This window comes from Anopheles funestus, chromosome 3RL (genome assembly GCF_943734845.2).
Source record: "Anopheles funestus chromosome 3RL, idAnoFuneDA-416_04, whole genome shotgun sequence".
In the NCBI taxonomy this organism is placed as follows: Eukaryota; Metazoa; Arthropoda; class Insecta; order Diptera; family Culicidae; genus Anopheles; species Anopheles funestus.
The window spans coordinates 71,973,137-71,998,878 of NC_064599.1; the positions used below are offsets into that span (position 1 = coordinate 71,973,137).

General features: G+C 39.9%; 1 protein-coding gene across 38 annotated transcripts in view; it reads left to right on the top strand.

Annotated features, from left to right (window-relative positions):
* The window catches only part of LOC125768453 (dystonin), a 184,018-nt gene that overhangs the window by 79,352 nt on the left and 78,924 nt on the right, over nucleotides 1–25,742 (top strand). For 23 of the 38 annotated variants that reach the window (XM_049436111.1, XM_049436121.1, XM_049436118.1 and 20 more), the window contains 4 exons: nucleotides 5,220–5,281; nucleotides 21,614–21,673; nucleotides 22,549–22,638; nucleotides 22,706–22,876. In XM_049436111.1, coding sequence (XP_049292068.1) covers nucleotides 5,220–5,281; nucleotides 21,614–21,673; nucleotides 22,549–22,638; nucleotides 22,706–22,876 — 383 coding nt within the window. The remainder of the gene's footprint in view (nucleotides 1–5,219; nucleotides 5,282–21,613; nucleotides 21,674–22,548; nucleotides 22,639–22,705; nucleotides 22,877–25,742) is intronic. The other 15 variants (XM_049436122.1, XM_049436123.1, XM_049436134.1 and 12 more) reach the window with 1 other exon arrangement.

The following is a 25,742-nucleotide window of genomic DNA, read 5'->3' on the forward strand; positions in this document are numbered from 1 at the left end:
TTCTTTGTCGTCTACGGAAACGTTATTTTGTATGGGTGAGTGTAGAGAGCTGTCTTAAATTACGATTCGTGCCATTCGATGCCGATTCTACTACGGGGTATATGCAACTATGAGTCACGTACCCTTGATAATTCTGTCTACAATCGTTTAGTGTTTACTGTTTCTATATAGCTTTTTTTCGCTTTACTTCTCCACGTTAATGAAGCCAAAGAAAGGATTGGTCAGTGGATGAAACGATTACTCACCGAACCTATGGCTAAATAGTGTGCAAAATGTTCCGTTGACTATCTCGAAATTAATTGCAATGTACCATCTTTATACGCGAACTGGCGGGCATTTATCGATAGAAATCACGTGCGTCAGTAGAGTGCAATTGTGTTTCGGCGTTGACGTCACAAACGTTTGTTTATCTAGACCGCGCGTTAAGCTCGTCATTGTCAGATGGTCACGTCATCCTGATCAGATTTGGATTTCGGTTGTTGTGCAGAAGGAAATGAAACAGTATCTGTGCTACAATGCTTGCAGGGGACATCGTGCGGCATTGTTTGATGTTGTAATCATATTTGAAAGCTAATTACAAACAAGCTAAAACTTGTATGAATCTTTTGATTCCGTTATCGTGATATACGTGATTGATTAGATTTCCATGTTGCGCTTTTATTCTTTTATTTTGTCTTCGTTAATACGCATCATACAGCGGGCTGTGTCTTGTGTTCATGATCAATACACTCGCCGTGACTTCTTGCGAGCGTAATGAGATATAATTGAATTAACAATTTCTCTCCAGTACCGACCGGTTCCGTTTGGTGAAGGTGAAGCGAACGTCACGAAGAAGTTACCAACTTCCCCTCCAGTGTCATCAATGAGTAATTCGCCTGGAAATACGTGTTTTGTGTCACATACGCTAATGGAAAGATGGGACCCCGGATGACATTGACAGCAATTCAAATATTGGTATTTCCGTTTCAACTGCGACAAAAGCGTGTGCACGATTTTGGCTGGATATGTGCTCGTATGTCCGCTGCCAGTAACAAGTAACCCAAGAGTACAATTCTTCAATATATTTTTTTTTGACGAGGAGTGGTGATACTGTGTACTTCACATATAGAATGCCATGGATTGGACTATTATTCTTGGTGTGATAAGCGAGTTTAGTTGTTTAGTAACATCTTACCTTCTTTTCCCTTCAAAGAATCACTGCAAAATGATTGATTAGTCTAGCAAAGGAAACCTTATTATTTAATACATGTTCCGGTTGCGCTAAAAAAACCGATCAATCTGTTTACCAATCAAACACCAAAAACCTTCCCATTTGTACGGAAATCATTCGACGGCAGAGTGCGATAATATCGCGCAGAGTAATCGCGCTGTACGTAAGCATGAAAGCTGGTGTCACGTTAGTCACTTAGCAATAGACGCAAGGAGGTGTCTGAGTAATTCGGGAAAGCATATCGTCGAACTCGTCTATATCAAGCCTTTTATCGTCACGGATACACGTGCCCATTGGTCATTCGACTCACGCACGATCCCTTTGATCGATCGGTCGCATTTTTGACATCTAAGACCTGTCATGTTGAGGGTGGAGGCTTTTTTCTTGAAACTCCTCTTACTCTCTTTCGCAACCTGTGGGAAGAGTTGCTATAAAAAAAGTTGTCACTTGTCAATTGATCGCTTTATTTACGTTGTCTCATGTATTCGTGATTGTCATCGGTATCGTTCGGTGGAATGTTAAAACATGGGCTGCAATGTTATTTATTTGCTAAAAATAGTGGCTGATGGCGCCGCAGAAGTCGTTTTATTTGCGCTTTATGTGATTATTTGTCAAGTCGTTTTTTGGGGTATTGAGTTTTTGGGATATTGATTCTGGTCACATCTTCACTTTGGAACAATTTATGGAAATCTTGAACAAGTTGGAGTTATAAAAATTTACATATCTACTTTGAAGAACTAGCAGAACATTGAAAAAATCCTCAAAATAATATAACACACGTTTGTTTGAAGTTCGATGCATGAATGAATCACATAGATATGCTCACTAAGCAAGATCTTCACTACACTCACTCATCTACCCTTTTTCGACCATGATTCTGTTTGAGGACGTAAGGTTCGCATCTTTCTCATCGGTGAGATCCGACCCGGATCATCTGTCTCTCCGGGTTTGTTGCTATTCCGGCTATTCGCATGTTGTTGCTGTGTTATGTTTGGATGGCCATTCATCTTCTTCCACTACGATCGATGCCGATGTGCGTGTGTATGTTCGCAAGTGAAGTAAGGAGCAATACAATCTCCGCCACCCCGTTTTCATAGCCACCCACAGATTGATGGGTTAGCTTTTGATGAATTCCGGAACCGGTTTTCACCTTCCTGCGGTGAAGCCCTCCACGACAACGACGACGACGTCGTGGTGGTAATTGAATTTGTGCTCAAAGGAAAAGAAGAAAACAAATCAGCAACTCACTTCTTGGATTGTTCCGTTCGGTTGATTTATCTTTCCTGTGTGATGGTTGTTACCGAGATAGTGCTGACATCAGGATAGGATTTGATTATTAGCCGCTGGAGACTAGTGGATTATTGCACGGGTACAAGATCACATGCGAATATGAATTCCACGGTGCTTAGGGAGGATAAAGCAGACAAGGGACCCTGTCTTGGAGAGTTCTTTCTCTTTTCGACTTCATTGACAACGATCAAGTTTCGTTATCGTGCAATCTAGGTGAATGGTTTATTTTTTAAATTGATTGCATGGTTCCGATGGTGGAGATAAATTGTTGAAGAAAGCTTAGAAAGTTTCGTTGGTAATATACTTTTCTTCAAAGCTTATCATTTAAAATAGCTCAAGTTTTTAAGGGTTTTTTTTTAATTTTGGTTAAAATTTAAGATCCATAATTCCCATACCAAACAACGGAATCCTAATTCTAAGCAGTTTCTTTCAATACTCCAATATCAACTTTGTAGTCTTCTTAGGGCTGAACTATATCAATATGCTTCTTTTGCATATCATTCGATATCAACCTTCAATATAATCAGCATACGAGAGTGTAAACAAGTTTGATAGCCAGCTGACGAGATGACGAGACGTGTTTTCCCCGGCCCGCCATTTAAAAGGGCTCGTGTCGAAATGTTTGTAATGTTTCCATTTCGTAAGGTGTCGCGTGAGGCGGTTTTCCTTTCATCCAGCCGTTTGACAATCAACCTCAAGGCAATCGGCGTGTCGAAAAAAAAGGGCCTAAGCGTTGTACCCAAAGTTGAAGTGATGCCTAGGGCCGCGGCGTTACCCGTTTTTGGGTAACGAATGAAATTACCTTTGGACCCGGTGTGTCTAGGCGCGTTGAAAAAAAAGAGAAGAAAACAAAACACAAATTTCAGTCAGTGATAAGGCTTTTTTGTCTTCTTCTTCGTATGAATGGATCGAAAGCATTGAGCGTGAGGTGGTTTTGCAGGAAACTTATGCTAATGAGTGTCAAACATGTCGCGCACACGATGTGACACGATACGAAATGGTGGGGAGGAACCTCCCTGGCCGATTGCCGAACTGGGTGTTGCTCACGCATTCCCAGATCCTTCTGTCTGTTTTAAAACCCTTACGCCTTAAGTGACAATGGAGGAAGTAAACAAATTTGTCCGCTTTATCATCGGTATCCGACACAGCTGGGGAAGCGATGGAAAAGTAATGAATGGTGGGCAACACCTTGTCGTGTCTTTTTTGTCACTTTTTCTGGACCTTGAACAAGCAGTGTGTGTGTGTGTGAAGTTGTTGGTGTTCAGTTGTGATACCTCACGTCATTACTATCTGCTTACCGGTACTGTATAAAGCGAAATTCATAGCTCATTATAAAGCACCATAAAGGTACAGTTTCAATGTGGTGTACGCTTTTGAATTCCACTTCAGCTATCTCAGCATTAATAGCCCTTTTCTTATAGGGCGTTAGAAGGTGTGAATGAAGAAAAAAAAAGAGATAGAAATAAGTAGCTAACAGAAGTTGTATTGAATTATGAGCAAATTTGTTTCGACTGCTAGCCGGGTCAGCTGTTGCATAAAATAATAATTGCATTAATTTAACTGTCAAAACATGTTATTGTATAAATACCATTCGGGTTATGATGGTAGATGACGTTTGAGTATAATTCAAGGGCATAATATGAATGGTATTTCAATGAGCATCTCATTATGTATCTTGAAGGTGTTAACAATGTCACAGAAAACGTACATGAATAATTTGCAAAGGAGAAAAACAATGATTTCTACGTTGTTACAGATAATATTTGCGCCAAAAAGAAATGTCACGTGACAAATCTGACAGCTGTCAAATTTGACAGCTTAGTATGTTATGGTTTCAAAACGGACAACATTTTAGAAGCATTTTTTCAGATTAATTCATTTTATATGCATTTTATTTGGCAATTAACAGCCAAACTTATCTAATTATTTATAGCTGAGATGTTGTAATGCGTTTGACATAATTTGCTTCTCAATTTTCTCTGTCCGGAAATGTGACATTATTCTCGTTTACAATCCAATAAAAAATCCTGCCCGGTAGTCAACTGCCAATTTCCTGGCGAAAGTGTGTAGCATATCTCTTGCGTCGTCGTCTCGCAATAAAACGGTCAACGAGAAACAAATGTTTCCATCGCCGTCAATTATAATTTCCTTCTGCAATCAAATAAAACACTCGCTAAAGCGGTGATTAAGATGTACCATTTCGATTTCTGTTGGAACAGGAAAGCAGAAAGAAAAGTGAATTTGAAGCGAAGTTTTTTTTTTGCACGAACCGGAGAGTTACAAAAGCTCGTAACGAAAACCACCTAACAAGATACCGCCACTAAAAGCATAAATGTTTTTGTGTGTGGTTCGGTTTTTGCGATCATTTTATCAATCTAAATCTGCCTAATAAACGTTTTCTTGTTGTTCGTTCAGCATGCGCTCGTTGATTAAAATCGCAATTTATCATAATTAGATAAATGTACTAATATTTCTTTCCATTTCTTCTCTTCACCACAACGGATTTACCCAACCATGCATCACCGTTTGATGAATTTTCAAATGAAAAAACATAATAATCATGTGAATCTAATGGAAACGAAACGGTTGATCTGTGTGTGCGGATCTTCACCTGGGTGGCGCCTTGAAACATGGATCAACTCAACTGTCTCCTGATGGCTGCTGCTGCCTCATCCCATCAACGTCAACGAACTCGGTGCTCATGCCTTCCCATGCACAGATGAGCGAGATGCCATACAGAAGAAAACTTTCACAAAGTGGGTCAACAAACATCTGAAAAAGGTAAGACACGGACATGGCCAATTTCGTTGTTTTCGTAACGATCGAAAGACGACGATGATGATGATGATCAGCATCATAATGATGCTGTCGAATGAAGCGTTGCGATCATTTCTGTACGTTTTCATGATCGTTCGGTACACACGTTCCACCTACACGAGTACTACACACATACGGGCGCCGCGACCCGTTGCGCATGAACAGTTCGCCTTTCACTCTCATTTCTTTTCGTATTCGCAACTTTTGGTTTACGTGTTTTTTTTCCTCCTCCTCGATAGATATGAACTCGATGTCGCAGTTTTTAGGATTTTAAGGTTTTTTTTAGAGTTCTCGGTATTCGTTTTACAAGTTTGATATTTTATAGCATTTTTAAATTGCTATAATTCATGTTCTATAAGAACTTTTACAGTTTTCATTGTATTGTCCATATGATTTTCACTTTTATTTTAATGTCCGAGGAAGGAAACGAAGTTTAAGCATTCCTTCAACGAGATGTAATCTAGTATTGAGATAGAATGTTAAACCTACTTCAGCATTACGTTCGTTTCTTGTTTGGACAATGAAGTCTTTTGAACAAAGTTGCAAATATTTAATCTGCTCTTTCAAAAGCATATTGTAGATTAATTAGGAATGAAAAAGGTTAGTGTCTTAAATAGTAAAACATTATATTTAAGTACAGATTAACCCATTTTTGTAAGTATTGCTCATTAGTTACATTCAAAACAATTCGAAAATTAAATCTTTTGATTAAAAATCGAGTTTGGAGAAGCTTGGAAAAATGGAAAAAATGTTCCATTTTAAAAGAACTATTTATTAATTTTTTTGGTAGCATTTTTCAATGGACATTGACCGACATTCACGAGACTCATCGGAAAAGAAGGCTTGCTCAGGCCATATTTTGGAACACCCAAGCGTTGGAGCAATTAAACGTACCCGCCTCTCCATAATGGGCTCATGATTAATCGATTGCTCGTTGCCTCAGTGTTTTGTCTCTTGAAGTTCTTGTCGTCTGAAAGATATATTGCCTCCAAAGTGTCTAACGTTTGGCTGGTAAAGAATGTAGGTCGAGCGCTCATTGTAAAGCAGGAAGCGAAGGGTACAAAATCACAACCACTCATGCTGCTCAAGCGTGTAGATCTTCCTGCGTGAAGCTGAGCGTTGAATGTAGACAGACGGTTAAGCTGCTTAATTGGGAGTGTCATTCAATCAATGCTTCAATAGAGATTTATTCTTTGCCGGTCAATCGAGTGCACTCATGCAGGAAGGTCAACGATGTAACTCTTTGTTTTAAGATTTTGTTTTTGTTTTGCTGCACACGATTGTGATTCGTTGTGTCGATGAGTAATCTTTTCCAAATAAAGTTGCATCTTTTCCGGTGCATCTTTTCTTCTTGAAGGATATAACATTTTGTAAATCTTGAACACTTTTTATTGTAAAGTAAATTTACTGTTTATATTTATGGAAAAGCATAGTTTTCTCCTCTACTTTTACTTCACTTCCACCGTTAGTCTGCATAGTAGAGTAGTTATACTACAGTACGAAACTCGGACTTTCCCATCGACCATTTTTGCTTCATTTGAATGAATTTTGTGTCGTGCTGGTTACTGCCCTGCAGCACATAATTTACACTCAATAGTGTGCAGCATTACCGATCATGGACCGATCATGATATCGCAACTTTTTTTTTTACCAAACCCTTTCCTGCCTTAGCGGATCCGATTAAAGAAACCGCCCGCAAAAAGTGTGTTGAAGTCCGGTAGCTTGTGGTGTGCCGAAACAGCACACCGGGCCACGACAACAAACCGCGGCCACTACATTGGCCCGAGGCAATAAATCTTTAGCGGAACGTATCTCAACGCAACTACCCACAAGAAATAGCAAAAAAAACGTTGGTGGCTGTATGGAAAAATCCGATACTGCAAATATCACCCAATTCCCCCCATCGCGCTTTCTTTCTGCCTCCACTGGGAGAGAAGTTCACAGGAATTAGGTCTGGTAGGCTGTTTCGCGACTTGTTAAGTATGCAAGCCATGCATCTCTCTGACTCATGTGAATGATTTACTCGTTGCCTACTTGCGTTACTCGCCGTGGGGAACGCCAACACGTTTGCAGTGTCCGTTCGTTTTTGCTGTTTGTTGTGGACCCTATCTGCTCTAGAAAGCCCGGTTTGGTCCCTTTGGTCGTGGTACGATCGGCTCGAGTTACGTTACGCACGTCTGATATGCGTATGATCGCACTGTCGGCGTTGTTATGCGTGCTCTGATTTCCCCAAATGGTGCGCGGAGGCTTCCCATGAGAACGGGGCTTTGTGGTGAAAGGCGACAAATTTAGTCGTCGAAGGTGACCACCGCAAAGGAACACTGATTTGCGAATTGACAGCTCTCCGAAAACTTTTTGAAATATTGTTCCAAAGCTCCACCAAGATATTGTTGATAAACATACACGATTCTACAAACTTTAAGTTTCGAGGTAAATCGAGTATAGCAATGACAGGTTGCTCTCGAGGTTGCAATCCAACAAATCAAGAATAAACTTTTAGGTATGAAAAAAAAAACAACTTGCTGTGTTTAGGAAAACAGAAGCTGATAGAGATTTGAACGGGTGTCTGTCTATCCGCAACTGCTTCGAAACGTGTCAAACAATAACTTTATGTCATCCAGTCACAGTCGGGTGTGTTTTAGTTGATGTGCCTTCAAGAAGAAAAAAACATGTTTAATTTAAAACGGTTGTCACCGAGAGGCGTGATTTATTTGACAATGGTTAGCAAGCTCATAAACGCTCATTGTCGTACAACAATCCTCCGGGCAACGAAAATAACACATCCATTAGGGTGTAATCACGCCCATAAGGCGCTGGCTGCTAGGCTTTTGAAGGTGATCATCATTGTAGAGTCAAATTATCAATTTGTATGCTAATTAAACGAATCTTGAATGTTTATGTAATTGCTTTTAGTGAACCGACCCTGGAACACCGTCTTTTGCATTATGGATTACACGCAACTGGTTGCAAACTTAAGAGCAGCAAAAAATAAAGAAGAATGAAGAATTTTGATCTTTTGTCGTCCTAGCGCGTTGGAAATGGTAAATAACTCGAGCGCTAATGTAAAAGAAGTATATATTAATGTGGGAACTCATTAGCAGACGATGGTAGACAGCACAAAGAGACGGTTTTTTTGGCGTTGGCTGTTTCTTAGACTTAGCGGACAGGATGAGTTCTGCAAGTTGCCTACCAGACACTTGGTTCTATTTCCATCATGAAGATCAACTGCGCGAGCCGTAAAAATCGAGTTGTTCGATCAGTTTCGAGCAGCTATGATGAGAAGATCGCGTGCAAATGGCGCCTGTTTGTCGGGTTTTGGGTCAGATTGGGTCAGATTCTCTGAAACGATCACGAAGTCTTGTCCAATACACACACACACCCATGCTGGTCATATAAATCTTCCTACCTCCACACTACCGAACTCATGCGACGGAAGCTACTGAGCTCTGCTGACATACATTACGGTGTCTCTTGGTCATTGGGTGCGTACGTAATGTAGTGACTCTTTGTAAGAAAAAAAAAGAGATTTAATCGAACAAAAAGGGTAAGGGTGCGGATGTACATGCGGGAGGAGTGTGTAAAGAAGAAGGTCACTATAAGAAAGCGTCGCCGACCGTGCGTAATAAACCAACCAGCATACCAACGTTCAAGAAGTCACTGCAAACAAAACAACTCCTCTTATTTCGATGTGTTCCCTTGGGGAGGGTACTTGGAGAGATGATTGAGACGACTAGAGTCCGAGACGACATTCCCCGATTTCGCGAACCATAGCGAGAGCGCTCCAGTCACACTGATTCTTTGTGAACCCTCGGTTCCTGCGATCTCGAACGTATTCTCCCGTCCCCCGAGCTCTCTTGAAGGGATGGCGCGTTAATGAATGCAGTTTGTTATGCGTGCAGTTTGCTCTGGTGCACGCTCATGTAATGTGCCAAAGGGGTGGTGCAGTACTTGTTTTTTTTAGTGCTCGGGAAGCCGATGAATCGATGTGTTTGCTGCAACACTTCGGTGCTTTAGTGGCGCATAGGTCAGACGTTTCGAGTACCTAGTAATCGTAGTGAAGAGGAGAATAGTTGCGCACCCTCATCATTGAAGAACTTTGATTGAAGAGAGTGCAGCCTGAAGTTTCTTTTAATAAACCAGATAATAGAGAAGTCTTAGATAGTTACCTCTATGATACTAAGCTGGTATGAGAGGCAAATTCTTAAAAACCTTGAAGAATGAAATGCTCATAGTCCAATTCTCGGTACTAACATGAAACATTCGTTTGTCCAACAAAAGGCAAGGATTTATTTCATCACTTTAGCTTTATCCAGTTGCTTGTCTGAGTCACTGCTATGGTTTCACTTTTATTTACTTTCGTTTCCAACTCCGTTACATGATGCGGGACCGAAACACAATGCGCAAGAGTGTACGCCTGTCAAGGGTTCTCCTTTGCGTCTACCGATCCTTGGTTGCGCATTCGATAAGGTGTTGGTGTGAGGTATCTGTTTGTGTGCCGGTAAAGGTTTTTTGGTCATTTCTTCCTTACAAGGCGTAGGCTACTGCAGACATTGCAAGTAGCCGAGCCGAGTCAGGAGAAGAAGCCGCCTCACTGTCTGTTCGTCTGTCTGACTCTTGCCGCCTCCCCGTATGGTTGGGAATCAATTTAAATTCCCGGTGGCCCTCGATATTTTATCATTTTAGTTTTTTGGATTTTTGGATTTTTCGTTTTTTTTTTGAAACTCTTCTTTTGGTACAATTCAAACCCATTTGCATACAATGGGACGTACCGGAGTGAGAGTCAGTAACTAAGTGAGTGTGTGCGAAAACGGGTGTCCCTGAGATCCGTCCGAAAGGTAGAAATCGGTTTTATGTTTATTTTCTCACGAGCGATGGTCATATGGGTTCGTTGTTGTTGGGTGATGTGTTGATCGTATTGCTTACTGCATTGTACTAGAGATCCGGTTCATTTCACATTGTCTCAGGTGGATTACGCTGAAGAAATCGTAATTGCAATAAATTTTGAAAAAGTAAATGATAGCGTGCTTCGTCTTCTTTTTGGCTTAATGATGTATTAAGTCATGTCTGTTATATAAATGGAGGTTTTGCTAGATTTGTTTTATTTCGTGCTTGAGCAAATCGGTCCAAATGTGATTTGATCCATGATCTTGGATGTACTATACTGAACGCCGAATCACAAGGTCATCGGAACAGACATTGCAATTAGATGTGGGACTACATAGGACAGATTTTTTTAATGAATGTACTAAATTGAAATGTTGTACTAAAAATTATTTGAGCTATAATGTTTAAGAGAGATGTTCTCCAATATTTTGAAAATTAAATAAAATCATAATTCTCTCGATAGACATTAAAAAATATTAATGTTGCTATCCAAGATCTCTCTTATCTTCCTTTTTGATGTTACATCTTCTTTCTTGGTTTTCAATTAACCTTAGCATGCAGTTCCAGGTTCGCTAATCACGGTGATTTCCTGTATTCTCGGTTGAATCTGAAAAGTTTAATTATCGGGAGAAATCTATCAAAATCAAAACGAAAACTAGCTTCCCTTTACACACATCGCTGCATGACTGACAACCGTATAAACAGCGGGTGTCAAAACAATGGTTGGATGGACGTGGATGGACAATGGTTGGAAACCATCCAGACGTCTTCCGTTCAATTATAACCACCCGAAGAAGTTCGTCTGGGCCAAAAAAGAGGTGTATTTTTGCTCTTTGATGGTTGGATTAGCGGCGAGCGCGGCACAACGTTCGATGATCCGGTTGTTAACCATTCATTAGTAGTCGGGTGTTGGAAATGTTCGCGAAAAACGTGAAATATGAATCTATGGATCGGAGATTGTAAAACCCTGGGATCGATGGGAAGCCTCAAATGGCGGGTGTTCGACACTTTTACCTCCCCAAGCTTCTATGTGTTTTTTGGGGCTTGTAACTCGACTTTCGCGAGTTCGAGCGCCGTTCATAACGGCGCGTTGGCCCGTCGAGGTGTGGGCACCGCTGTTGCGGTAGGAAGAATATCATGCAGCGTACGAAACGACAGCTTAGACACTTATTTATCATCGACCGATCGATCACTTTGGGCTCGGGCCTTGTTTCACCCATTCGCCGGCGGTAATGGTTCTGTCACGGATGCGATGTTTCACGCTCACGAAGGTGAAAACAGAAAATGGTTCGGTGAAACGGTGTTGTTATCTGTACCCCCCACTCGCGATGCCTGGCAGGTTTCGTTGGTGCAGCTAACGATCGGCTTGGGAAGCCGTTAGGATGCCCTTGGAATGTGGGAAAAGATGTTTTCCAAGTAGCTCACGTTAGATGAGCTCTTACCGCTAGAAGTGGATTTTAAAGGCAGGATTTAGGTCAATTCGATGGTAAGAGATGATGTGTTCTAATTATCCTATTTTAGTACAACAGTTTCAGCGATGTATTGCCATGTAGCAAATGCTTTATAATAGCAAGGTTAAACGACTGCATGCATCCATTTCCAGCAGTATACAAGCAATAACCTCAAAATCAATTAGAAAAGTAAACCACAAGAATGTGACGCGATGTGGCGCAACGCTATAAAACAGGCTTTTAATACTGCCAGCGTGAAGCAAATTGATGCTCTCGCTATCAAAACCAACCACTGAATCGAGCGTGCGTCCTATTGATTGCTGGCAGCAGCATCTCTATAGACCGTTCAACAAAAAACCCCTTTGTGGATGCGGTACATATGTTGCCCATCTACTATTCTGGTTGTCAGCTTTATCGCTCTTGTGCGGGCAAGACTACCGGCAGCTAGTAGCAAGGTTTCAGTTGCAATTATTGATTATTAAATTGAGTTATTGGTCGTAAATTGTGTTGTTTTATGATCACTGACCTTTGCCAGCAATCATCCGGTAACTTGCTCTCCTCGCGTCGTTCAGATGTAGCCTGTGCATGATGGTGCAATGTTTTCCTAGTGGAACTGCATGCGTAACACGCGAGTGTTGATGAATGGTGAAAAAGTATTTGTAAATTTTGATACGTTTATTTATCACGTCATAAACCACGTGTGACGTTTAGGAGTATAAATAAAACGATTGTTCTTTAATTTAAATTTTAATAGTTTTAGTACAATTGTACTAAATTTAACGAACCCGATATGAAGATTTAATACCGGTTGTACTAAAGATCCTAAAAGTGATCATATCATCACTCTTGCAGTCTGTTAACAAATTATATTTTGAAGGCTAACGCTGAATGCCAGCAGCTGATTATCGTTGTTCGAGTTGCATTGTTTGTGCGTGAAGAATCGTGAGAATTTGTGCAACAATCTGGTTTTGTGCGCTTATTACTGGTTGGCGCTGTACCAGCGTTGCGTTACGATCCTAAGAGACCACTTTGTAGATACACGTGCCTTAGCAGTACCGGCTTTCGGGCCAATTAGTTGGCTAGTCTCGTGTGCATTCTGAACCACTTTCCTCTCGGAAGTTGGTTTGCACATTCCTGGGGTGCAGAAGAGAGGGGTTTTACTCCTTTCGCTCTCACATATAACCAATACACAGAGTTGTCTACGTTGTCTACGTGCGCCGATGCCTAACATTTCCCGACCTAGACATCTCCAAAAGTCGTTCGATGCTGTGTATGGTGTAATACAGATTTGCGATTGGAACGATCCGCTCACGTTCGCAAAAAGGGCAAAACTGGTACTGTTAGTGGCTGCATTAAGATAAAACCGACCGGTCGGCGTCTGGTGTACAACCTCCTCGTCTACGGACGGGGCGTCGATGTCCGCTCCAAACCCGCGAGTCGTCGCCACTTGGTGAAGATGGTATCATTTCGCGAAATATATTTTACACTGAATCAGATCCATTGTTTTGTTCCCGCGGGTTTGCAATGTACTGACCCTGGTGGTGGTGGTGATGTTGGGAGGAGGATGGTTAAGCTTTTGGATTCAGCAACAGAGGCAGGATTAATTGATTGTAAGGGGTAAGCAGCGCGTTGTGCGACTAGTTTTATACAGTTTATGATTTCTTTTTTCGCTTAGGAATGCTTCATCAAGATCGTAGCGAGCAGAGTGAGGTTGCAATGCAACGTGAATGATTGTGGAATTTAAAGATTTTTCACATTCATACAAGAAAGTAAAGGTCATCGACGTCGTGAAGAAAGTGTCTAAGCAGCACTTGGAATTTGTAGTGATGTTGGTTAATAAGGATTTATCTGAAGTTATATTTTATTTCTAAAGAGAAATGTTTAAACCTTCATTTTGTGATATAAACCAGATAATCAATGTTGTAGAGCTCGTCTGTAAATCACTTTCATTATCGTTTCATTCACTTCTAGGCACAGAAGGCTAAAGTGAAGTATGGAGGCCTCTTTTTGTATGTTCTACATGCGCTTCTAGCAAAATTCCGGTGGTAACATACAAATAGGTCAGACACGAAGATGGCTATCATCAGCTGCTCGACACGACTTTCCTTAAAAGGGATGCGGTCGGCTCGAGTCCCTCGGTCTCGAGTATGTCGAACATACTAAGAGCTTCCGAAGGGAAGTTTTGCGTTCCACGCTAACAACCCAATTAGCTGCAGGCGTCAACCACGGGCCTGTTCTCGCATGGTATGGTTCCGAAACGATCCCGAACGGGTAATGTTCGACATTTACAAACCGTGCCAAAAACAAACAACGGTGGAAGGTTCTCGTTTACGCCCTTTGGCACCGATGGATCGATGTCGCGCGCACCAAAAACACAACAACAAGTTACAGAATGGAAAGGATTTAATTAAATCAGCGCATAGCGAAGTACCTACACGGGTTGCAACAGCTCTACCCACGACAAACACGTGTTATTGATTGCCTTTGGATGGGTGCAATAGCGAGAAGTACTCGCTAGTATGACCGAACACTAAACGATCAGTGTTTCACACCAAGATTTACACTGGTACCGGAGACCGTTTTGCCTATATGGAGCTATTATTCTAAGCCATGTACGTACACGGGTGTTATTAGATGCGGCAGAATCATCAGCGCACCGTAGATGGCAGGATTGAAATCGATACACTCCCACCCGTGACGTGAACGCAGGTTTGCCGCCGATCGTCGCCGATGGTTGTGGCGCGACAACAAGCACAAAACCACAATACTTAATTCGTAAAACATGATTGACAATCCTGCCGGCCTTTATATTCTACCCTCTCCATGTTGGCGGCAGGATCTTTTCCTGGTGTTTCTACCTATCGTCATACGATGCACCTTGTTGTTTTGTTTCGCATAAAATTCAGCATTTGCAACAGTGAATCTGTGTTGGTGGATCAACTGCTTTTGGGTGCTCGCACCCCCAGAAGCCTCCGTATGTGTGTACGCCGTGCGTCAGATGCTCTTAAAATACGAAGGCGCCAATAGCGTAACGACATGTGTGTCCCCAAACGTATGTAATTGGAGTGCACATAAATCTTTTGCCTGCGTGATCTGCAACCGGCAAAAAAAAAAGAAAACGGGCGGACCGGTTTTTCGTATGTCTCCGCGTGTGCTTGATTTCGCTCAATATGTGTGACGCCTGTGACGACTAAGGTTGATTGTATGAATTATGGACCCCGGGAGCAAAAGGGTCGTTTTCGTGCATGTTTGTGTGCCACTCGTTGAGAAATGTGCATCCCCAATGTGGTGCATAAATTGCGTACGCTAAGATTGTAAGTGGAATGAAAAATAGCAAATAGAAGAAAAAAACCGCGTGAAGTACATTAGTCCCATGTCCAGAGATGGACATCAAGACCAAGACGACGTAAACACTCAAATCTATCAACTTCGACCGAACGCGTGAAGCGAACAATTAATATCCATTTCGGGGAGGTGATTAAAAATGCGTTGAGAAGTATGGAGTTGAAGATGCGCCGGAAGCTATTCCAACTCTCTTTGCTTGGGAGATGGAGTAGGACACGGCGGTTGTCAAGGGATCGGTCTAGGTCTTGTTTCCAATCCAAAACATATCCAATGTGAAATGGTTGTCCAGACGAGGGTGTCCCAAACTGAATTGTCCCATAATGGAGTTGGTTGAAGTGCACCATTTAATTCGCTTCAATAACTTCAATCTCCCATTAGTGCGCTGAGCTCCGCCTCAGGAACTTGAGGAACATATTGGGAAGAACGACAGAATGGTATGAGAGACCATTAAGGCGTCCGGAGAATTGATAGTTGATTAATTCATTCGTAATGATTGGTGACGATCATCTTTACTGGTGCAGCTGATGATGCAGAAAATGCACGCTTGATTTATAATTGCTTGTGACAGCTGCTCATTGACATTTGATTGGGTGTGCGAGGTTAGGGTTAATATCCTCTCTTTTGGTTATGATAGAGGGTGTAGATGTCACTTCGAGTTGTCTTATGCCGTGCATTAAGACTGATCTTTTCATTGGTAATTATTACACGGATGTTGAGAGGAAGCTATTTGTGCATGGCTTTAGTGGCCATGCATGTATGGGGGACACCGATTATTCGGGTGACATTTAACCGCGTGTCCGATTATTCGTGTAGCTCGGAAATGACAATTCCAATGGCGATTTGACATTTTGAAATGGCATCGATAGTGAATGAGAAAATATGCTTAAATTTGAACAAAAATACGCAGATTTCTTTTGCAACTATTAACCACTAATTATAATATAACAATTCCCCTTATACCGCCAATGTGTGGGTATATACTACATCATATTGAAGAAAACGAAATTATTATCCGAGATATCCGCTTATCCGGAGTTGAAATCGTATCATGGTGCACGGATAATCGGCTTATATAAATTGACTTTATATTAATGACAATTAGATATTTTTTTGCTTATCACGGATATCGGTCTAGATGAGAATTGAACCATGACCATCAGTATACTAGACCGATCGCCAAGGCACAGGACCGTCTCAGCAGCTGCACGGAAGGACTTAATTTATTTATATAAAATAACAATAACACAATAACACAAGCGTAGGCTTGTCGTGAACAAACACAAAAAAGTTCAAAAAAGACATTTATTTATTTTTATGTTTGACATTATTGTTTTTTTCTCTACAAAAAAATAGTTTTTGTTTGTTTAGACAGGAAAATAAATAGCAACAGCACTCAAAACAATATTAAATGTTTAAAAAAATTTACGTGTCTTAACGAATCGGATGTGGCAAAAGCAAGAAAAAAACACATGTTCTCTGGGTTTTACTCTTTTGGATTGCCTTTTCCTGCTCTGCGATGGGCAATCCATCACATCTGCCATTAGATGAACGAAATCTGCAGTGTTCTTCGCTTTTTCTATCCTATCTCTTACTTATGTGCGAGCTAGCATGAGATGGAAAGCAACATGAATCCGTCGTAAAGTAAATGGAAGGCGAATTATAAAATATACCATCAATTCGTCACACAAAATCGCAACCCCATGAACCTTTTTAGTATCAAGCGAACCGTATGGAACCGTACGTCTCGGAACTCCAAGACTTCAAATTTATGGTACGGAAATGTGCTTACAACACATTTTGGTTCACTTTGTTGGCAAAGAAGCTGTTTGGTAGGAAAAATTGGCATACATCGCTGCCTGATGCTGTGAAGCAGCAGACAAACGTAGAGACGTAGAGTGGCAGTTTCATCTCGCGGTACAATGACCTACACGTGACACGGTTGTGTAGATGCTCGAACGTGCACCATATGTCTGTGGTCTACAGTGTCTGAGAGCGTCTAACTGTGCGCACATTGACGATGATGGATACATGGCTAGCCCCCCCATATGCCTACCGTGTGTGTGCAGTTAGTGTTGCTTTATGCATTTTTCGGGCTAAGTCTGGGTGCATTTGCCCAAGCCGGGTGTCGACCGTACTCGACTGCTGTTATGGGCGTCTTTTGCAGGAAATGAAATCTATTTTTCGCCTTCATTATTTGCGTTCGAAGATGAATGCAACCGCATAAACGTATGGCATTCATTATTGTAGTTTTAAATGGAACGTAGTAAAAGGGGGAGAGTGAGAAATTGGCATCGCCTTACGGTCGAAAAAGGTTGTACACCGATGTGAACCGATATGCAAAGTCGTTTGTTTTGCTGCCTGCGGCCCCTAATGTGTTTAGTGGAATGCGAAGCGAAACGTTTCCCGACCGTTGACGGAAATATGCTTTAGAAAGGGAAGATCAAAGCGAAAAGATCATAATGCGCTAGATGCAATAAATGATGGAATTTATTTAACAAATATGCTGAAAACTTCTCTTTCTCTATGAGTATTTTGTTTCTATTTGTAATGCTTTTTTCTGTGCTCACAGTTTTTCACAAAACACAACCATTGATCGCAAAATCGTTTCCCTTTTTTTGCATGGGGCACAAAAATGAGGGCAAATGCATCACGAACGATATCCGCCGGAAACGGTTGAATCGTTAAAGAACGAGGATGCGCTATAAACAACCGCGTGCGAAGCGTCGTCTAAAACCCATTCCGACGTAAACGACGACATTAACAGCTCTGGGTGAAAGATGTGACGAATTCTGGTGGAACCATTGCGAAGTGCCTGGCTTAGACTCAGATCAGGGCTACATTCTTCCGTAATCCGATACATTTTCGTGTGTCAGGTTGCATCATATTCGTGTAATAATTTAATGTATGGCTGGAACATTTGCTATGTTATTTACGAGAAAAATGTCATAATTTTCATTTAAGCTTACAGTGGTCTTTGGAAAAATGTTTTTTGAAACAATAAAATAAATACTGGTGAAAGTTAGATATTATTCAATCATGAGTTAATATACTTTTATAAACAAAAAGTAATTAAATTAAATTTTTACCATTTTTTCCCAAATTTTCATATAATCTGTTTCTCGGCGTCTTCGGTTCTTGATCGTTGAAGATCAACTGTCAAATTTTATGTAAATCGAGGTTTATATAAACTAGAGGGTTCTGAAAGCTAAGGTTTACAAAACTAAGGTGTGCAACCTATTTTTTTAGTATCTTTATAATTGATAAAGAACTTCCCAAAATTCTGTTAATTTAATAGCTTCCCTCTTTATATTCGCACTCCCTCTCACTATTTTGCTCTGATGTTTGAAGCGTCATTCAATCGTTGCCTTTCCGCTCTATTTCACCGGCACAGGCTTGCTGTTGAAAAGCCAAACAACAGCTTGGTTTGACCTGCCAAAGCTAATCTCCCAGCGATGATGCCGGTTCCGTCTTGCGCTTTCATCAAACGGCGGGAGTTAATCCTATCAGAAATCAATCGAGGTTTCGTTCCGTTTTGCGTAAACGAAATTAATGAACGTTTTACCGCCAATGTGTACGGTTTGCTCATTTTCGAAGGTTTTGGTTTTGTTGCTATTTCTTTCTTCTTCTTTTTTTCTTTATTGCTTCAACACATCAATCAATGATCGCGTTAAACGTGTTGGGAGGTTAAACTTGAGTTTAGATGTTTGGAAGAAAAAGCGAAACTTTTTCGGTGGGCTGTATGTACCAATCACCGTGACGCGATTTTAGGGTTGGGTCTTTATTTAACAACATTTTAAAGACGATATAGTAACATCGTTAGCATTGGATATGTTTATTTAATTATCATTTTGTTAATTAAAGAACAATAATAAATTAGGTTAGTGTAGTTTCTTCAAAATTTGATTTAGTTTTCTTTGGTAAATTATTGTTTAAATTTAAAGAAAAGTAATGAGAATAGTTCAGATTTTCATCGACTTATTTAATGTTCACCTATTCAGTGTGGAAGCCTTCTACTACTCCAATACCCCTGAAGGTATGCAATTTGATGCAGTTAGCGTTGTTTCTTCGATTTCTAATCCACAGTGGCAATTGGCCGCGCTTGTATGCATTCCCTTATGCGCACGTTTTGCCGCGAGCATGTTAACCTTTGACAGTGTACGGCGAGCGAAGCGATTTCTTTCCCTAAATATAAACCCTTTACGAGAGACCAAAAGCCATGCCAACCATTCCCGTCTCTACCAACCATCAGCGGAAGCTGACGGTTTCGGTGAAAGCTCAACCAATTAAGTATGCGAAATTGTAAAGATGCTCGTTTTGTGTTCGTTTTGTGTACATCATGCTAACGATCTTACTATATGCGAGTATTGAGAGGAAATGAAACAGTTGCGCGGAGGTCAATCAACTCCGCTTGAAGGTAGTCTTAAGTGCAGATGCCATGAAATGATGGGAATGAGTTATGTAGTACATTTGACGACGTGTTGATACTAGTGTTGGTTGAAACTGATTCAAATCAATGAATCCCGAATGAATCTTTAAATTGAATAAATGACTCTGAAACTCTATACTCATGAAGTCATGAATTCTCACAGTTTCATAAATCAATGAGTTTCTTCTCTATGTCTAAAGATTCGTGATTTTACGCACTGTTTAAAATTTTAGCTTCTACAATACATTTTTTTACTGATGAAAAAAGTCTAGTCAAGTCTATTGAGTTAGAATTATTTTGCTAGAAAATAGAAAATATTCTTCTTTTGTCAATTGTTCTTAGCCGTAGTTCGATAGTCTGTCGTGAAGGAGCACGACTAGGCCAGGATTCGGCGCAATCGCCTGAAGACTGGTGCCGCTACAATCTACATACCTTAGTATTTGAATTTTTGAGAATTCATTCTTTTGCATTTATGAATTTTACACGATTGATGAATCTTTAAGGATTGAAACTCCTCACTGATGATTCACATGAATGATTCTTTTTCAAAGATTTCTTAAGCACAACAATTGTTGATACTATTATACTATTGGGAATGGAAGTACATACATCGTTGACCAATTGCTTCCCCATTTACCTTATGCTCCAACATGTTAGAAGCTAACGGAACTAAGGTAACAATCAAAACCCAGCTGCGGAACAGTTTTTGTGTCGCACACATTTGAGCAGATAAAAGTGGTGTAGCAAGAGCAATTTGATAAATGTAACTGTGTTCCATACAGCTGGAGAACAAGTCTAAGATAAGTTTGGAATCCTCACGCGCGTACCATCCGCTCGTGTGCGGCCTGGCAAGCAAGTTACCTTCAACGACCTTGTCCATGGATTGTCATTCGCGATGGCAGTTCGCTATCTCCACACACGGGTACGAAGCGGTTTCTCTGTAGTGCACTATCTATGCGTATCTTATCAAATGTGGTAGGAAATAATCTTCGACTCATTTTCGCCGACTTTGTCTTTTTCTCTTGAAATTGTAAATGGTGAGTTGTGCACAATGTTCGGTTCTGTTTTTTTGGTCTTACGGCTTCAGGAATTTCACGAGGCCCTTTTACGGTTGGAAGAAGGAAATGTTTCCCAAGCAACGTGAATTGTACACTAGCTTAAATTATCAAAGAATAAATGCAATGCTACGTAGCAATCCTTATTTTTAAAACGATTTGTCTTCCTCTAATCCTCAAAATTCTTGGGGCCGAAAGTCATTCTTTGAACTTTGAATTAATGATGCTAATTTAGATTGGAGGTGGATCAGTTGATTTGATCTAATCCATGGCTAAAAAATCTTATCCGATCCAATAATAAGGGATCAAATGATCTGGGATCACCTTAATACGGCGATGCGATCCGTAATGATCCGGGATCACTTTTGTGTGATCCGTCAAATTGAAAAAAAAAACGAATAAGAAAAAAATGAAATAGATTATTGTGTTTAGGTTGTGAGTATAAAAACTATTAAGTATAAATTATAATATTTTTGATTGCGAAATCAATTCTGCGACATCGGGTATTTCGTTATCTTTTTAGTAATCTTAAAACATTTCTTCACCTCCCATATCGTTGTTCAATGTATCCCTTTTTACATGTACTGTTATAACCTCTTTCATGGCCTTGCCTCCCGTAACACACTGCTGGTGTGTGCTTGTGTCATTCCCAATATCGCGTTTGTTTAATTTTTCAATAATTAAAAAAAAACTCTATGTTAATCGATTTTACCCTTTTATTCCTCCTTCATTGTGCAAAAAAAAAGCATTGGAAATATTTAAAGGTATGCTTGAGATCCTCTTTATCGTTGTGGTAGTTTGATTGAGTGTGCCCTTCCTAATTTTTTTTGCTATTATAATTGTGCAATTTCATTTGAAAAATTATGGTTTTATCATTTTGCCATATCTGCCAATTGGATGTTGTTAGTTTTTATTATTGAACAATTTAGTTAAACTTTTAAAAGTAGCAATAGTAATTTGTTTTACCAACAATATATTTTTAAAGTACTTTTTTAAAATTATCGTTAAAATGGTGTGCTTATTTTTTATTGAATGGTAACATGTTGCTACTGCCACCTGCTGCTGCCAAGTTTGCTCAAATACTTAAACGAGTTTATTTTTCGTATTTCCATTTTTCTTCCGTCCTCTATTACAGACCTACACCCATTTACATGTTTGCGTAATCATCAACGGATTACCCTGTTGTCCGCCAGCTGTAAGTCGAAAGGATTCGTTTTCGTTTTGCAACGTGAAAATAACCCAAATTGTCGTTTGATTGTTGTTTTTGACTACGGCGACCGTTTTTTGGGGTTGTTTTTGATGTGTGTTACACTTTCGTTGTTTGTTGTTGTGTGAATGATTTCGTTCATAGTTTCGATTCTTCTGTTTTCTTGGAGTGCTGGTGTCTTATTTTGAGTGTTACGTTTTTATAATTATTGTTAGATCTTTTCTATTTACATTTCAATACTGTTTTGTTAGGTTTTTACAAATTTTAATTAATTTATCTCTTTTCCTTATAGTTAAATTCAAAATATAAAATTCAATATTAAAATGGTTTTGTTCTTTGATAAACGTTACAAAACACTTGATTCACACAGAGAAGTTACCTTTTATCTTTAAAATTTTTAATCTTATATTAATTGATTTTACTTCTTTGAGTTTTAGTCTTTTGTATACGCTTATCAAATTTGATACAATGTAACTTTATTTCACATAGATATTGGTTTCTAAATCGTTAGTTAAGCCTCATAGTTGACTTTATCTTTCTGCGCTGATTTAAAGCTATCTTAAGTAGTTGTTAATTCTTTTTGGCTTAAAATTTATTTTATCATAAATGTTCATAGTAAACCCATAATCCAGATACAATATTTGAGTTGTTTTTAATCGAAGGAAATGATACGACAAAAATCGTAAAGATTCACTTTGATCTTTTCGCTTATCCTTGATTGCATATGTTATCTTACTGTTGCATGTGTTTTGCGATTAAAACAAGACGTGTTAGGACTGTTAAGTGGTATAACATTAAGCGTTAAACTATGTTTTATCATCCTACTAATCTCTTGGATTGTTTTATTTTTTGACATCCTTCAGGCCTCCCGTCGTGTCGATGACCTGTTCGAAGATCTGCGCGATGGACACAATCTTCTTTCACTCTTGGAAGTATTATCTGGCGAACATCTTGTAAGTATAATTGAGAGGAATCGTATAAACAATGTAGATTGATTGTTTCATTGTCTTTACCTTTCAGCCAAGGGAGAAAGGAAAAATGCGCTTCCACATGCTGCAGAACGCTCAGATGGCGCTGGATTTTCTGCGGTACAAAAAGATCAAATTAGTCAACATACGGGCCGAGGACATCGTAGACGGCAACCCGAAACTAACGCTCGGTCTAATATGGACGATCATTCTGCACTTCCAGGTAGGTGATGAGAAGAATTTAGGAAGAAAATTTTCAATATTAAAACCGTTTCGAAAGAATATACGAATTGCGAATAGGGATTGTTCGAAAGCATGCAGGAAAATTTACACAAGGCTATTTAAATTTTAATTCTTCGTAGATTTGATAATATTCTACATTGGAACTGTTATACACTATGGTTTATTTTTAAAGTAGTAGCTCACACGTTTTTTTTATCACACAAAATTTTAGGTAGTTCCGTCGATTTCACTTTTTGCTCACAAACATTTATACTTAATATTCAAAATATGATAAGCAATTGGGTATATGATAAGCAGCCCAAAAACAAAAACCAAATGACGCAATAATCGTTTTAATTTAAATTGCCATTCGAAGACACAAACATTTGTAGATTATTTAATTATATTAATCAACAGTTTTGAGATGTTTTTTCCTGGCATTCGTGTACTGATCACCTCTTTTTTCCCACTTTGCCACAACTTCACTTTTCCCAAAAACAAAAACCAAATGACGCAACTCAACCAAAACCAACCAACATCACAATCGCGCATGTGTTTACTAAACGAAACCAAACTTCCCAATCTTCCCAATGCCACTAAAACCGTTCATGCATCTTCGTATATTGGGCTGCGTGGCTAATCGGCCTATTGAATCGACACGTGTCGTTATGTCTGATTGGTGTTATTTTAACGCATTCATTACGCATACAAAACGGGGAGTCACAAAACCTCCCCCTCTCAAAATTCAAAACTCGATGTAAATTAAAACCGTTCCCACCCGAATATCTGCGCCATTGATCTTATGTAGTGGACACGGCGGGTAAGTTTAGCATCTAGGATTTCGCTAGCGGTCAAACTTCCACGTATCGTTTTCCGCATTGGTGCGTAATTTGCTTGTGCTGTTTTGTTTGCCGAATGGTACCGATTGATACGCTTTGATTCATGCCTCATCATGTTGTTCATGTTTCAATCATTGTAATTATAAGAAAAATCATCATTTACATATGCATGAATATCATAAGGAGGGAAGAAAAAAAATTAGAACATGTTAAAAATTGCCCGGTGGGTTGTTTTACAACTTACTAAAGATTATTTGCTGGCAAGTAATAATGTCCAGTTGCTCGATTAATCGTGCTGTATCGATTAATCGTTTTGCAGACAGATCGTGTGCGTTACGTGGGTAGGACATTTGCATCCTACACGATCCATATGGTGACGAATTATTTCGTTGCATTTTGCATTCCGGCTATTCCAATCAGACCGCCTGGGATTAAGGTTGATTGGTTTAGCTGGCAACGGCAGCCATTGTCATTGACGTGCGCAACCACGCAATCCGACACAACATATTCCGAACGGCGGAAATTAACTAATGAAGAGATTTATGTGCTGTAGGTGTCTGAAATGTCGGTGCCATATTATTGAGCATGAGTTGCAGGAAATGGTTGGAGGTGGGTTTTGAAACTGCAAGAGCGATTAGTGTTTGCATAGGAGTTTTGTTTATTTGCAGTCGCACCGATGACGCGACAGTTTTAGTACCAGTTTTTGTTGCATGTTACAGATTTATAACAAACCATTAGGGTGTCTGGTCTGGTCGTTGATAAGAAGAAAAAAAATCACTTACGAACCCCATGCCAAGTTTAAACCGACCCCACATAAATGGTTGACTGTAAGCTTGATAAATATTTATATTGTTGTGCAAATCAGGTTGAGTTGAGTATCTACAACTGGTATTGTTTCCTTTCGCTCTAGAAAACCGAGCTCGGACTTTGGCGCTAAATCTAAACAGCGACCGGTTTTGAATAGTGTTCAGCGGTTCCGTTCAATTTTCTGTCTATTTATTATCATATCAATCATGTTGTTCTGCAATCGACTCGGCACGCGAATCAAAAGCACTTCTAATGGCAAATGGTCGTTTTGCAAACGAAGGTAATGATGGTTATTTAAAACCAAACTGGTCCCTATTAAACATACAGTGAGTCTCCGTGTAAGTGACCCTCTGTGCTAAGATTGATTGTGTAGACTTATGTTATGGAGCTTGTCCCTAATCGATCTACTATGATCATTAGACATGAAAAAGAATTTTTAACCTCTCTTTCGAGAGGTTCGTCGCTTATTCTCCCAAAAGTCTTTCGTATTGTTAACAATTTGTTTTCTTCGTTCACAACGCAGAAATGGATTATATTTTGTGTTGCATTTGAATTAGTATCGATTAATACATCACCTCCGCATCGAATCGGAGCAGCAGCTGACACACAGTCGATAAAAAATGTCGCCAGAACATCCGGTTGCGAGGGCGAACCACGATGCGTTGGCGATGATTTCTCCGTAGCTTACTCTTAGCAATTTTAATACGTGTGTTTTTTTTTGTAAAATAGCAAGAATCTAAAGTTCCAAGAACACTCACTCCCACACGATCGGTTGAACTTGATTGCCGAGGGTTGTTAACAGCGCACAGGGTGTAGAATAAAGAAAAAAAATCACAAAAACCACCCAGCTGTTCGTTTAGCTATAGTGAATGTTTTTTTTAACACTCCATTTTATCTCTCTCTCGTGCCTGCATACCCGCTGACGTATGTGTGTAGTATAGATTGTTTTCGAGGTAAAATAGTGCCCGCGAAACTTGTTCACCTTTAGTTTTATGAATGAATTTTCTATGTTACGTTCATTCAAAACACATGCGGGAGGTTTTTTTTCGTTCCTCTTCTTCCTGCAGCGTATGGGTGCGATATTTTTTATTGATCGTAAACAAGCGTCGGTTTCGTAAATGGAATGGCTCGGGTTTGTAGCAGAAAGAACAACTCACGCAGAGGCGTTAGTTTACGGACTGTAGAACTATCTAGTTTTGCGAAGGCACGAATAATTTATGA